Here is a 15,338-nt window from a genome sequence, read left to right on the forward strand (position 1 = left end):
GTCTGTCTGGGTGGAGCTGAGGGTGCTGTGAAGGAGTGGGATGTTGGAGAGGATGGGGAGCTGCCGGTGTGCAGCACTGTCTGTATGGGATAGTGGAAAGGGACCGGGGTGCTCTCTGTGCAGGGGCAGATGCTGTCTGTTTGGGGGGGGGCTGAGGGTGCTGTGAAGGAGTAGGATGTTGGAAAGGATGGGGTGCTGCCTGTGTGCGGCACTGTCTGTATGGGATAGTGGAAAGGGACCGGGGTGCTCTCTGTGCAGGGGTGGGATGCTGTCTGTCTGGGTGGAGCTGAGGGTGCTGTGAAGGAGTGGGATGTTGGAAAGGATGGGGTGCTGCCGGTGTGCAGCACTGTCTGTATGGGATAGTGGAAAGGGACCAGAGGCTCTCTGTGCAGGGGCGGATGCTGTCTGTTTGGGAGGGGGGCTGAGGGTGCTGTGAAGGAGTGGGATGTTGGAAAGGATGGGGTGCTGCTGGTGTGCAGCACTGTCTGTATGGGATAGTGGAAAGGGACCGGAGGCTCTGTGTGCAGGGGTGGGGTGCTGTCTGTCTGGGTGGAGCTGAGGGTGCTGTGAAGGAGTGGGATGTTGTACAGGATGGGGTGCTGTCTGTGTGTGGCACTGTCTGTATGGGATAGTGGAAAGGGACCGGGGTGCTCTCTGTGCAGGGGTGGGGTGCTGTCTGTTTGGGGGGGGGCTGAGGGTGCTGTGAAGGAGTGGGATGTTGGAAAGGATGGGGTGCTGCCTGTGTGCGGCACTGTCTGTATGGGATAGTGGAAAGGGACCGGGCGCTCTCTGTGCAGGGGTGGGGTGCTGTCTGTTTGGGGGGGCTGAGGGTGCTGTGAAGGAGTGGGATGTTGTACAGGATGGGGTGCTGTCTGTGTGTGGCACTGTCTGTATGGGATAGTGGAAAGGGACCGGGGTGCTCTCTGCAGGGGTGGGGTGCTGTCTGTCTGGGTGGAGCTGAGGGTGCTGTGAAGGAGTGGGATGTTGGAGAGGATGGGGTGCTGTCTGTGTGCGGCACTGTCTGTATGGGATAGTGGAAAGGGACCGGGCGCTCTCTGTGCAGGGGTGGGGTGCTGTCTGTTTGGGGGGGGGCTGAGGGTGCTGTGAAGGAGTGGGATGTTGGAAAGGATGGGGTGCTGCCTGTGTGCGGCACTGTCTGTATGGGATAGTGGAAAGGGACCGGGGTGCTCTCTGTGCAGGGGTGGGGTGCTGTCTGTTTGGGGGGGCTGAGGGTGCTGTGAAGGAGTGGGATGTTGGAGAGGATGGGGAGCTGCCTGTGTGTGGCACTGTCTGTATGGGATAGTGGAAAGGGACCGGAGGCTCTGTGTGTGGATGCTCTGGGGCAGCGAGCGCTCGGCGGCGGGCACGTAGAAGGCCGTTCCCCCCACCCCAGTAGGCCTCGGCGGGATGTCGGAGGCCGGACGGAGCCGCGCTGGTTGCCGTGGTGACCGGAAAGCCCGTGCTCCCCCGCCCTCTCCCCGCAGCCACTCGCAAACATGGCAGCGGCCGCTCGGCGGCTCCGGGCCGCGGCTCCGGTGGGGGAAGGTCACAGGTGAGAAGGGGACGGAGAGACGGCGGCATTTCCCTCCCCCTGCCAGCGCCTTCCGGGCCCATCCACCCGGCGCTCGGACCGCTCCACCGGCCGGGGGCGGGACCTTCCCCGCCGAGCTCCTCGCAGCCTCTGCGACGAGGGGACAGAGCGGCCGGCGGCGGGAGGGGCCCGAGAAGGCGCAGCCCTCTGGTAGGGAGCCGGGCACTGGCGGGGGCAGGAGAGGGGAGGGGAGAGGAGGGGGCTGGTTTGGGGCCGGAGGGAGGGGAGGCCCCCCCGCCCCGGGCAGTGAGTGCCCCAGTGAGCTCGCAGGCGCGCTCGGGGCCGCGGAGTCACTCCTTTTGCCCCCTCAGTGCCAGCGCTGAGTGAGGCGGGACCCCCGCGCCCCACCATGTGGAAACTCAATAAGAGCAGCAAAGTTCTCCTGGACGATTCTCCGGACGAGGAAGAGACCCGGCTCCGAGACCCGCCGCCGTCACCTCAGCCAGCCGCCAGCGCCGCCGCCTCCGCCGCGCAGGTAACCGGACTGGGGACTCGGTTAATAACAAGTGTGCCCAGCATGTCGGCACTCCCGTGCGCCCTGTGGGACCCACTCCCCCGGGTCACTTGTCTGTCCCCATTGGGTGGCGAGGCGTGGCGTGACTCGGGAACGACGAGGCATTTGTAGAGTGGGTATAAACTGCTGCTGTTTGCTGGGATTCTGTGATTCCCTCCTTAAAAACCGTCCTCTAGCAGTGCTGGGACCTGCCACGCTCATTCCCACGACTTCATACTACAGGACACTTTCTCTCTCCCACCCCCAGGCACAAACACTACAACTAGTCCATTAAACACAATAAACAAACGGGCTTAAACTGCAGCAAGGGAGATTTAGGTTGGACATTAGGAAAAAGTTCCTAACTGTCAGGGTAGTTAAACACTGGAATAGATTGCCTAGGGAAGTTGTGGAATCTCCATCTCTGTAGATATTTAAGAGTAGGTTAGATAAATGTCTATCAGGGATGGTCTAGACAGTATTTGGTCCTGCCATGAGGGCAGGGGACTGGACTCGATGACCTCTCGAGGTCTCTTCCAGTCCTAGAATCTATGAGTCTGTGAGTCCCCAAAGGCATAATCCCCGTTAAACATAAAAGTGTGTGTGAGGGAGGAAGGGGACTTGGTTATCGCTGGAGTGTTTTTATACTTAAAGAGAGGCAGCTGTTACTATTATTAATGTAGACAAAATGTTGTTCCAAGACTTTTCGCTGTCAGATATCCCTCAGCACACAAAAGATGGTATAAATACTGAAGATACATTTACAGGCTGGAGTAAAGGCTGTCTTTGGGTAAGGGAGAGGTATTAGTCAAATGTCAAACAGAACAACTAAAATAGTTACTGATTACATTAGTAATTGTGAGTCTAATGGCTTACCTCTATTACCAGTTTTGATAAATTCTTTTTTTTTTGCAAGTACCTTGTAATTGTAGCATTTGATTGAAGTTTAATTTTACTGGATGGGTGTGCCAGCACAGGTGTATGCTGAGTTATTCATTCAATAACTCTTGATGTCTTACCATTGGTGTGTAGTCAGAAATTTTTTACCGAATCTATGTTATATATTAGTGCAGTAATTACAGAGATCTGTAAATCAAAATAAGATATAGTTGCCTGTTTGTTGAAATCAAAACAACTTTGATGATTGTAGTAAAATATTAAATGTAGTGTAAAACATTTGTTTAGTTAACAAGGTTTCCTTTATTTAAACCTTTTATTATGTGAGAGAGAAAGAGAGAAAATGAAAAGTCAGAGTATATGTTAATTTTTAAAAATATGGCTAAGGCTGTTTTGGATAAAAAGAACGAGGAGTACTTGTGTCACCTTAGAGACTAACAAATTTATTTGGGCATAAGCTTTCACGGTCTACAACCCACTTCATCGGATGCATGCAGTGGAAAATACAGTAGGAAGATATATACACATACACACAGAGAACATGAAAAAAATGGATAGCCCACCTTAATTGAGTAGTCTTGTTAGAGTTGGTATGGCAACACCAATTTTTTCATGTTCTCTGTGTCTATGTATATATCTCTTCCTACTGTATTTTCCACTGCATGCATCCAACAAAGTGGTTTTAGCCCACAAAAGCTTATGCCCAAATAAATTTGTTGGTGCCACAAGTACTCCTCATTCTTTTTGCTGTTACAGACTAACATGGCTACCACTCTGAAAGCTGTTTTGGATGAATCTATTTTAATTCTAATGAATTATCTGTCTAGAACATCACTCAAAACAAAGATTCTATAATTTTACAACTCAGTATTTAGGTAAGAGTCTTAAGGAGGATGTATAACATAATGTTGTACAACCAATTAGATTGCAGCTGATATGGTTTAGGGCCTGATCATGCACCATTGAGATAAATGCATTTTGCCACTAATTTCTTTGGGAACAGGATCATGCTTCTAACATACAGCTGTGGAGTTGGTTCTGCTTCTGCTATGAATTCTGCTTGAGAGTGATTCAATCCTCACCCCCTGATACTGTGTACCTCCTCACTGCTCAGCCTGGCTAATCATGCTGTAATAGCATAAATATTTGGCCTGATCAAAGAGTTAGCTCAACAAGAACTAGGAGCCAGGATCTCTTCAGTTATCTGAATATATGGTTCAGTGGCTGGACCACAAAACTAATATTTGTTTGCATGCTTGTAAGTAAATGAGAGAGCTCAGTATTGTTTTTTGGCATAAACTTACTTTTCATGGTGACAAAATAGATCCCCTTAATGTGATCATTATTCCTTTTTCCCGAGTTCTCTTATGCTAATCTTCTAGTTTCTTAAGAGAGAATCAATTTTTTCAGGTTGTGTTACAAGACCATTTCAATCTCACTTTGAATTTGTGGTATATTGTCTTCCCCAAGCATTAAAATCAGATATCTATATTTTTATAAGTCAAGTCTAATAGGATTTTCAAAGACTTCTGGCATACAGTTTACATAATTAGTGTTAAAACATTTATAGCTATTATAGTTTCTTACTTTTAAAAATAATTTGAAGTAACATCTATGTTGTCAGAGAGAGAGCTGGTCAGAACATTTTCAGATCGAATGAAATCTTGTAAAAATATGCTTTTTGTTGAAGCCAAAACATTTTTCAAATATGTATCTGTTTTGAAAAAGTATTTTAGAGAGAGCTCAAGCTTTCACTCTATAGCCTGGTGGTTAGGCTACTAGCTTGGGTTGTGAGAGATTGGGATTCAAAGTTCTCACTCTGTTTGCTTCAGAGTGATCTGAAACTGCTTTGAATCATCCAGAGCAGGGTCTTGAATCTGGGTCTCCTACACTGCTGGTTAGTGCCCTAACTGCCATAATATAGCAGCTAAGAGGTATGATTCCCTGTTTGCTTGTACATACGTGTATTTTCTTTGCTAACCTCCTAATTACGTACATAGGGAGTCTGGTGGGTGTAGTTAAATGGCTGGCCTGAGCTGTCTTCCATGCTGCCACAGCCACACTGCAGTTTTATCCTGCTGTCTTGAGCAGAGCTAGCATGTGTTCCTGAACTGGGAATCGTAGCTTCTAGCTGCTGTGCAGACATACCCTTCACAGACACCAGCTTAACCCTATCTTCACAACTCAAAAAACTCAGGTTTTGATCAGAAAATGGACATTTTGACACCATTTTTACAAAAATGATGAAAAGATTTTCATTCCAATGCAATTTCAAAAGTTTCCTAAAACAGAATCATCATCCTTGAGCTACCTGAAGATGGAAGTATCTGCATAACACAAAGATGGGTTGGGTTGTAGACACTGTTTAAAACTGTTTCCTGAGAGTGAAAAGACAAACTCTGAAAGATTAGTCAGACTATAAATTTGACTTCTTGTACTTTTTACTAGACAATTCTTTCTGAAATCACAAAAATGCCTTTTAATTATGTGTATAAACCCTTTTGCGCACAAAATGTACTTTGTTGGCTAAAGTAAGAATTAATACATGAGTAGATTTTAATAAAACTAAAGAGCACAAGTATTTAGTAAAATCTAATGTACTCTCCTTAACTTGCTCTTTCTACTGTGTTTTCAAAGAGCTTTTCAACTTTGCATGACGAATATAAATTTACTTTGTAAGATACTCTTTGTGATTCAAGTTGTCAATTGTCTGTACTTGAAAATATGTTTTGTACTTTTGTAGCACTTAATGCGTTGGCATTCATATTGAGTAAGTGCTCATTGACTAAAGTTCTTATGTATATTTAATATCTTTAAAAGTATATAGCAAATGAAACTTTAAGATGTCAGTGATGTGTCAATATGGTATGCGACTCTATACGTGAGATGTTAACTGTTTTAGTAAGATAGCTGATTACATGTTATCGGCGGGAGGGAGAATTGAGCTAAATTTTCATTCTTAAATTGAAGAAAATAAAAACAATATAAAATACTGGAGTTCCTCTTCCTTGACCTGTTCTCATTTGATCTTAATTTCTATTATATTCAAATAGAAAGAAATGCAGAGACTTGTTTCATGTTAATTACCGTTTAGACCTGCTCACTGAACATTTCAAAGCTGGGCTCTACAGAAATGTAGTTATCTTTTTAATTAATGTGTTAGAAGCCTTTGGTACAGTTTTGACACAAGCTTTCATGTTAAATTAATAAAACTCAGGCCTGAAGGAGTGGATAAGAAATCAGTAAAGCTTTCAGATGTATATTAGTGAAATAAATCAAATAAGGGCAATGACATCAGTTTTTGATGTTAAGGATCAAGAAACAGTAAAGCTCCGTGAACAGCTTGGCTAAGTTGACTGAATTGGAGAATGAGATCTTGGTCTTTTAGCTTCAGAGAAGAGATTCTGCTGACAGGCACATTCTGATTTGGACTGTAAGCAGACATATTTCTACTTTAATTTCATTCCTGGTTCTTCATTTAGAGATTTGGGATACTCTGCTAAGAGTCAGGAATGGACTTAAGTATTAGTATTTCAATTTTGTTCATAATTGAATCAAATTATTTTTGTTAAGTGAAAGCGGTAAATGTTAATCCAACTAGCTTCTCCTCTTCGCTTTCCATTTCCTCAAATTATGTCGCTTACAATGTTGCCTCATTCCTGTCTTTGCAATTGCATCCTGGGTCTCCACCATTCTAGCTTCAGTCTTCTCCACTTTAGCAAAATTTCTCTTGACAAGTTCTTCAATAACCTTTTTCTGGCCAAAATTGAAGTCTTCTATTTCATCCTTATCATTCTTGAACTCTACTGGTTTTGACTTTGTCAGTTGTACATATTTTCTTGAAACATTGTTTTTCCTTGGGTTTCATGACTGTTCTTTCATGGCTCTCCTCCTACTTCTCTGATCCCTCCTTCAGCAGCTCTTTAAGTCCTCTTTTTTTCTCCAACTGTCCATAAAGGTCCCACAGAGCTCTTTCTGTCCCTTTCTCTCCTCCTTTTACATCTTTTTTCTGGATGACCTTATTTGCTCATATTGTTTTAATTACCATCTTTACATTGATAACTTGTAGGTCAGGAGAAGAGAGGTAGATCAGTCTACTTCTGTCAATCCTGCTTATTATTCTTTCTCTTTGGAATCACTGCAAAAAAGCCCTCTTTCTCTTTGTCCCCAAACCTCTACTTTCTGCATTCTCCCACAGTAGTCAGCACCACTGTCCTTACTGTCACTTGTTGTATTTGACTTCTTCCTTTCTTTACACTACACAGTTCATCTGTATCCAAATCTTGTTGCTTCTTACTCCGTAACATCTCTAAACTTTGCCTTCTTCTTTCTGTCCAGACAACTGAAACTCTTCTGCAGGCCCTTATCTCTCCCACCCAGATTACTGTAACCACCTCATCTCTGGCCTCCCTAATCCCTACATTGCTTCCCCTCTAGTCCATAAAAATCACAGCTATTGACAATGAGGCCATATCTACACTACAAAGTTTTGCTGACACCACTTATGTTGGCATTCAGATGCCAAAGTTAGTATATTGCTTATGCACAGGCATACTTGACTCCTTTTGTTGGCATTGTGCATACTCACCAGGAGTGGTGTGTTGATGCAGAGTGTGGTGCACCATGGATAGGTATTCCAATGTGAAACCTGTCACCATTCAGTGCAATGTCTTTTGAGTAGTTTTGGCAATGCATGGTGGGACAAAACTGAGTCGCACAGAGGTGACTGGGAGCAAGGGGTTTCAAATCCTACGAATCTGCGCAAGACTTGTCGCTGCCTACCATCTCTGGTAGAAGCATGTAGCCTGCACAAATCTGCACTATTGTCATGAACATTGCAAGCACAGGATGTATGATTCTCTGGTATCTGCAGAGCTTCAAGAAGAACCACAGGGAACGTGATGGCAATTGTTGTTGTTCCTGGCAGTTGTTTTGCTGTGGGACCTGGTAAGAATTATTTCAAGGTTATTGGTGGTGTTCACGAAGCAACTGCAAATGGTGGAGTGCTGCTTCTGGGCCCAAGAAACGAGCACTGACTGATGGAATCTCATCATAGTGTAGGTTTGGGATGATGAGTAGTGGCTGCAGAACTTTCAGATGCTCAAGGCCACATTCCTGGATCAGTGTGCTGAGCCTGCCCCAGCCATCCAATGCAGGGACACTAAACCGAGAGCTGCACTGACAGTGGAGAAGTGAGTAGCAATCACACTAGGGAAACTTGCAATGCTAGATTGCTACTGGTTCATGGAAAGTCATTTTGGAGTGGGCAAATCCACCATCATGCAAGTGTGTAGAGCAGGGGTAGGCGACCTATGGCACACGTGCCGAAGGCGGCATGCCAGCTGATTTTCAGTGGCACTCACACTGCCCAAGTCCTGGCCATGGATCTGGGGGGCTCTGCATTTTAATTTAATTTTAAATGAAGCTTCTTAAACATTTTAAAAACCTTATTTATTTTACATTCGACAATAATTTAGTTATATATTATAGACTTAGAAAGAGACCTACTAAAAACATTAAAATGTATTACCAGCACGCAAAACCTTAAATTAGAGTGAATAAATGAAGACTCGGCACACCACTTCCGAAAGGTTGCTGACCCCTGGTGTGGAGCCATTAATTGTCTCCTGCTATGCAGGACTGTGATTCTCAGCAAAGTGCAGGATGTAGGGGATGGCTTTGTATCTATGGGGTTTCTGAACTGTGGTGGAGCAGTTGATAGCATAAACATCCCTTTTTTGGCCCCAGAGCACCTGGCCTCAGAGTACCTCAACAGAAAGGGATACTTTTTCATAGTTATGCAACTGATGGTGGCTCACTGTATATGCTTCATTGACATTAGTGTTCACTGGTCAGGGAATGTGCATGATGCTCGTGTCTTTAATAACACAGACCTGTTCAGAAAGCTACAAACAGGGACTTCCCCCCCAACCTGTGGATTACCACTGACAGTGTTAGTATGCCGATAGCGATCCTGCGGGGTCCAGCCTACCCCTCACTCTTCTGGCTCATGAAACTGTACACTGGCCATTTCAGAAGGACTGAGGAAGGATTCAGCTATTGGTTCAGCAGATGCAGAATGACAATTGAATGTGCTTTTGGTAGATTGAAAGGGCACTGATGGTGTTTACTCACCAGACTGGATCTCAGTGTGAGAAATATCCCAATGATTGTAGCTGCCTGTTGTGTCTTGCTTAATATCTACGAAGCGAAGGGGGAAAGGTTGCTGCAGAGGTGGAATGGCTGTCGGTTGTGTTTGAACAGCCAGACACAAGGGCTATTAGAAGAACTTAGCACAGAGCTATGTTGCTCAGGGAGACCTTGAAGGAGAGCTTTAACAGTAAGCCACATTAATGTGCTGCAGTGTACTGTGCTCAACCTGGCGCTGCAGTCTGGGGGCCTGTTAGGAATTGTGTTGTGCTAGATGCCCATCTGTGCATCTATCACTGACAGTGGACCTGTTAATATTGGGATGCTTGCTGTGTGTTTATGATGACTGCACTGTTTGGCACTAATACTATGGATTGTGAGTGTATGAGACCACTACTTTCACTGCAAGCAGGATTTATATACCATGTGTTGTAAACTAACAATGATGAATGACTTTCAAAACAAAAGTTTTATTTACTTACAAAAACCAGCTCCAAAAATACCTGCAAGGAAACACATTTCAATTAAAAAAAGTTGAATCTTAATAAATGAAAAGAGGAAGGAACACTGATGTCCACTGTAGCTACACATACATCAACTGTTGTTCTCACAGTTCAGTATAGTGAAGCTGTGGTTGTCCATGTTTCCCCAGGTGTAGAGTGGTAGGGATAGGCATGCGGGCGCTGAGGTCATGTGGAATGCTGAGGTGGCATTTGGGAAGTACTATGCAGCAGTTCTTCGCAGACTGCAATGGGAGTTGAGCCCAGGATTGTTGAACTTGAATGTCCACAAGGGTCTGCAGCATCTGAGTTTGCTGATGGAGAAGCTCTACTATGTCCCAGTGCATCTTCTCTTCCTCCTGTGCCCCACATTCCCCTTATCTGGGTCAATCATTCCAGTGGTGTGGAGGGGTGTGGTGTTTAGAATCATAGAAATCAGGGTTGGAAGGGACCTCAAGAGGTCATCTAGTCCAACCCCCTTCTCAAAGCAGAGCAATCCCCAGACAGATTTTTGCCCCAGATCCCTAAATGGCCCCCTTAAGGATTGAACTCACAACCTGGGGTTTAGCAGACTAATGCTCAAACCGTTTAGATGTTGCTTATAATTATTAGAATTAGGAGAACTGGCTGTTGGGAGTATGAAAGGACAGGAAATAGGAAGGAGCGGGGAGGAGTTGAGGCAGAGTGAGAGTTACAGCGGATGCAGCAGCAGCTTGGTAAAGAGGTTTTCACTTTAAAAATAAAGTCCCGTTGAAGTTTGTTAGTACCTTGCTTGATTGTTACAACAAGGGGTATCCCTCCAGGCTGCACTGGCCACAGCTGGCTTCCCCTGCTTCATTACATTAAGTTCAAGGCCCCTCATAACTCTGCTCCTCCGTACTTGTTAGCTCTTGTCATGTCATTTCATGTGCCACTTCTGCTCTGCTCCCAGGAATGCCAATGTCAGCTTTTCACAGAAATCATTCCATGGCTTCTTCAACGCTGGCCTTTATGCATGGAATGATCTCTATTAATTGATCCATAAAGCCACTATCTCTTCTCCTTCATTTCTCTCCTCAAGATCCCCCTCCCCTAGCCTATCCATAAGAAATCAGCTAATTAATGTATTTCTATATGTTTGAACAGTGCGTATTGTTTGGGGCCTCTTGGTGCTATTATAATACATATAAAATAATGACTTAGAGGAAGTAAATTAAAATACCCAGTTTATGAAAGAGAATTAAGCTTTTCCATCCGGGTTAAACTTTTAATCATTTGAGGATTCAGTTGAAGAAAATGGTTTAAAATAAAAAATGAAGTTAGTAAAAGAGTAAAACCTTTTTGCCAATAATTGCACACTCAAGTTACAGATTCCCTTATGGAGACTAATTAAACAAAACTAGTGAATGAATTCTGCAGCAAATAAATAGTGTCTGATCTTCTGGTCCTTATTTAGCTAAAACTCCCTAAGAATTCAATGGGAGCTTTGCCTGAGAAAGGACTACAGTATTAGGCCTAATATAGAAGTACAGTACAGATAGGCCTATGTTAATACCAAAATTGGTATTAAAAGCAACATACCAAACAAAACAGTGGATTTAATAATAAAGTAAATGCTAAATCTCCAAAATAGTGTGTTCTGCTTTAACATTTGAAATCTTCTTTTCAGATGCTAAACTGAGATATGTTGCCAGAACTGATGGGGGAGAGCTTTTGAGTTTTAAGATGTAGTGTTTATGTCATGTCAAAATGTCTCTGGGTGCTTATAAATATAGGCTTCAAATACTGTGTTCTTTCAAAATGATGTGACTGCATTCTCAGCTTTGGAGGGCTTATTTTCTGGATCAGGAGGCAGGTAACAAATATGTACTTTACTGTGTGTGTGAAATGTCACCTTTTAGGTAGAGTGTGGCTAAAAATTTTTGATGAAACAGTGTTCCCTCAGAAAATGTTGTTTGGCAACTGTTTGGTAAATCAAAATGTTTCAGAATTTCCATTCTGCAAAAGATTTTTATATTTATACTTTTTATCCTAATTTGAAATGTCAAAATTTCCAGCATCATGTACATTCCTTTTTCTGACCAGCGATACTTTTAGGTTTGTATGGTTCAATGGTGTTCCTTTTTAAAAAACATTCTATAATGAGAAAAGTCTAAATAACATGATCTTTTGAACCCAACTCTACTTGAGAAGGTTGAGGTGGCTCAGTTTGGAGGTACACAAAATAATGGGAAGAATTAAAATATTTAATAAAAAGAAAACAGTGGTTAACCCCTAATTCATATCTTGAATCTGCTCTTCCTCTGAAATAATCTTGTTAATATTTTTCACCAGTGATAGTATTGGGAAGTCTAAAGTTGAATAATCTGTCCAAATTGATTTTAGCTACTGTCCTCTGAAAATAGGCAAATTAATCTCACAAAATGAAGCCTAAAATCTTGGCAGCCTTATAATTAGATCACCTGTTTTAATTCCCATCCACTGTTGCTAGCAGAAGGATCTCTGATTTATGACTTTTCGAAAGGCTGGCACCTTACAATGCAGCACCTTTAGTAGTCAACATTTGATATACAGCCAAATCATTGCATGGTACTGGAACGTGTAGCCTTATGTCCTAGAGGTAAAAGAATTATTGCTGAGTAATATTGACACACAACCCTTCTTAATTTCTTCTTCTGAAATGTGCAGATTAGTTTTTCTAACATCTGCATGCTCAGTCATGTGACAGTGCTCACCTCCAAGCCAAGTTTATTTTATTTCAGGTAGTTGTCGTAATATTAAATGAAATATGTCACTAAAGCTTTTACTATGTCCTTTTTTTCTTTGTTCATTTAAACACGATCACTCATCTTCAAATGTTGACATGATTGTAAATATGTATACCTTCCTGCAGATTCCCTTTTCCAGATATCTTCATGCACAATGAACAAAATGGAGCATAATGCTAATGTCACTCCACTACCTCTTGTTGCTTCCTTCGTACCTGAAGCTGTTGACATTTACCATTGTCTTTTGTCCTTGAAACCAATTCTTAATTCAGACAAGAAATTTTGCCTTTATAATATACTTAGTCCTGTGTATCTTTTTTGACAGTACCAAAGCCACCTTGAACTCTAGTAAACTATCCACTACTTCACAACAGCTCTCACTGTCACTTCTTCGAAGAAGTTAATCAGGTGGCATGACCACCTCTTCTAAATCTGTGCTGACTGTCTCTGATCAGCCTATATAGTTGTTCTACTGTTTGTTCTATAATCTGTGACTCAGGAATCTTTCCAACTATAGAGGCTAATTTGCAGGTTTGTAGTTTCCTGGGTGATTTTCAGATCTCTTTTTCAAAGCATATTTTCAGGCATGGAGGGAGGCTGGGAATATCCTTTGATATTTTTCCTGAGAAATTAAATATCTCAAGTTTTTAATCTAGCCTAAATTTGTAATCACCACAATATAGACATTTTAAAATCACAATGCCTAACTCCTTGATCAGTTGTGGGAGGGGAATGGGGAACTAAGAAAGGTGAGCAGGAGAGCAACAATTTATATTTAAGGATTTACAGTAAAAGTGATCATTACACAAATCTGTTTTATAGATGTTTTCTTATTGCTATCAATTGTTTACTTTTTTCATGCTTTTAATTTTCGGCATCTAGACTTGCTTAATATGAGGTTGATGCACTGATTGGAAATAATTAATAATTTGCCGTTTATGTAGTAGGGCAGCTTTTGTCCTGTATGGCCCCTTTTGATACTTTCTTTAATAAAAAAGTGAATGATCAAAAGAGACTAGTTTATTACTTAACAACAAGAGAAACTGAGGAAAAGTAGATCAACAGTATAATCTTTGCATAAAAAAGTTTGTTGCTTATTGAATTAATCCCTTGAGTACTTTATGGTTTACAGTATGTCCAACAAAAGGACACTTGTGTTTCCTTGTGGAAACATTGTATGTACTGACATTTTATTGCCAATTCAAGAAAGTTGTTTTTGATCAGAGTTTCCCAAATGCATGTAACATTAGCATTTAGCAGCAACAGAAGACTGTAGGCCTAAGAGTTCAACATGGAAGCGAAAAGAAATAGTCTAATATTGTACATTATCTAAACCTAAATTACAGTGAATAATTCTGAAATCAGAACATCAAAAATTATTATGTAGGAAAAATTGGCAAGGTAAAGGAAACTAAGCATGAAATATGCAGGTAGAGAAATTATAGAATAAAACCTTTTTTAAAAAGAATCCTGTAATCTCTCCCCCCCCTATAATAATAGGAGAAATAAATATATACTATTATTTATCAATCACAAAAGCATTTAGTAGTGTGTGGTGCTGAAAGAAAAAAAGCAGGGAATACAGTTTCATTAATAGTAATAATTGTCATCTTGAAATCACTGTGTTCAAAATGTATATTTATAAAGATATAATAAGTGTGGATGGAAACGTTTAACTGGCTTTTGTCTAATCCATTTCTTTCCTGAGGGGTTCACTGAGCTAATTTGAATTTGTTTAATTAACTCTGTGGTGTTCCCCTAGCCTGCTCACATCTCCATTACATGAGCATATTTGTATGTGTGAACACAAACAAAGAATCTTACTTCTCAGACTGCAACAAAAGATCAGCAGAGTTTGGGACTAATGTTGGTATTAATTGTGCACCAAACCCTTAGTTAAAATACTAGTAGGCTACACATTGTTGCTTGTGTCGGCCAAGCTCATTGCAAGCAACAAGAGTACCTTGCATTCTTTTACTCTCCTGTGTCAATCTCCATTGCCTATTTATTTAATAGACTCCATGCAGATCCCCACCTCATGCCAGGAGCTTCCTCCCTTCCCCTTTCCCATTCTTTTTCTGTCTAAATTGTAGTGGGAGGATGGGCTGAGCTGAAATGAGGAGTATTGGTATGATGGACTGTGTTTACTGGCTGCTATCAACTGGTTCTTTGCTCTATAGACAATGAAAGAGGTGGTTGAACCTGGTAGCTCTGCAAACCAGGTGCTCTGTGTGTCCCCCATTTCCTCCTTTTATTTTGTAACTTTTCACCAACATGAGTAGGTTTCTCCCCATTGATGCCTAGAATATGCTCAGAAATTTTGAATTGATTGGATGAAGCATTCAGAAATGTAATTGTATTTCTCTTTTGGGAGAAGGGATAGCTCAGTGGTTTGAGCATTGGCCTGCTAAACCCAGGGTTGTGAATTCAATTCTTGTGGGGGCCACTTAGGGATCTGGGGAAAAATCAGTACTTGTTTCTGCTAGTGAAGGCAGGGGGCTGGACTCAGTGACCTTTCAGGGTCCCTTCCAGTTCTATGAGATAGGTATATCTCCATATATTATTTCTATTATATAACACATTACATCTAAACATAAAAAAAAAAAAAAAGAAGTGCCATCAAGTAGAACATAAGGTTTTGTAAACTGGACCAACTCTGTTAGAGCTGACACAGGAGTGAGGTGAAAATGGGGGGCGAGGGAGGACTTTATTTTTAATATAGCTTCTTTTCAAAGCCTCAACATTTTTTACAAGAAAAGTATTAACCATTTAATGATATTTAGAATTTGTATAACACTTTTTCATTGTTAAAGTACTGTATAAGCCATAACTCTTTAATCCTTTCAACTCCGATCTGTAGTAGTAGTCTCCTATTTTAAAGATAGCTAACCAAAATGCAGAGGTTAACTGACTTGCCAAACGCCCCAGCAAGTAATTTTTTTAGTTTTTTCTGATCCCAG

General features: G+C 42.0%; 1 protein-coding gene across 2 annotated transcripts in view; it reads left to right on the plus strand.

The window, feature by feature from the left end:
- The first annotated feature begins 1,407 nt into the window (after nucleotides 1-1,407).
- TDRP (testis development related protein) overlaps nucleotides 1,408-15,338 on the plus strand; it is a 40,220-nt gene continuing 26,289 nt past the window's right edge. For both annotated transcript variants that reach the window (XM_050950986.1, XM_050950987.1), the window contains exons 1-2: nucleotides 1,408-1,552; nucleotides 1,903-2,066. In XM_050950986.1, the coding sequence (XP_050806943.1) occupies nucleotides 1,408-1,552; nucleotides 1,903-2,066 (309 nt within the window). The remainder of the gene's footprint in view (nucleotides 1,553-1,902; nucleotides 2,067-15,338) is intronic.

Source organism: Gopherus flavomarginatus, chromosome 4 (assembly GCF_025201925.1).
Source record: "Gopherus flavomarginatus isolate rGopFla2 chromosome 4, rGopFla2.mat.asm, whole genome shotgun sequence".
Classification (NCBI taxonomy): domain Eukaryota; kingdom Metazoa; phylum Chordata; order Testudines; family Testudinidae; genus Gopherus; species Gopherus flavomarginatus.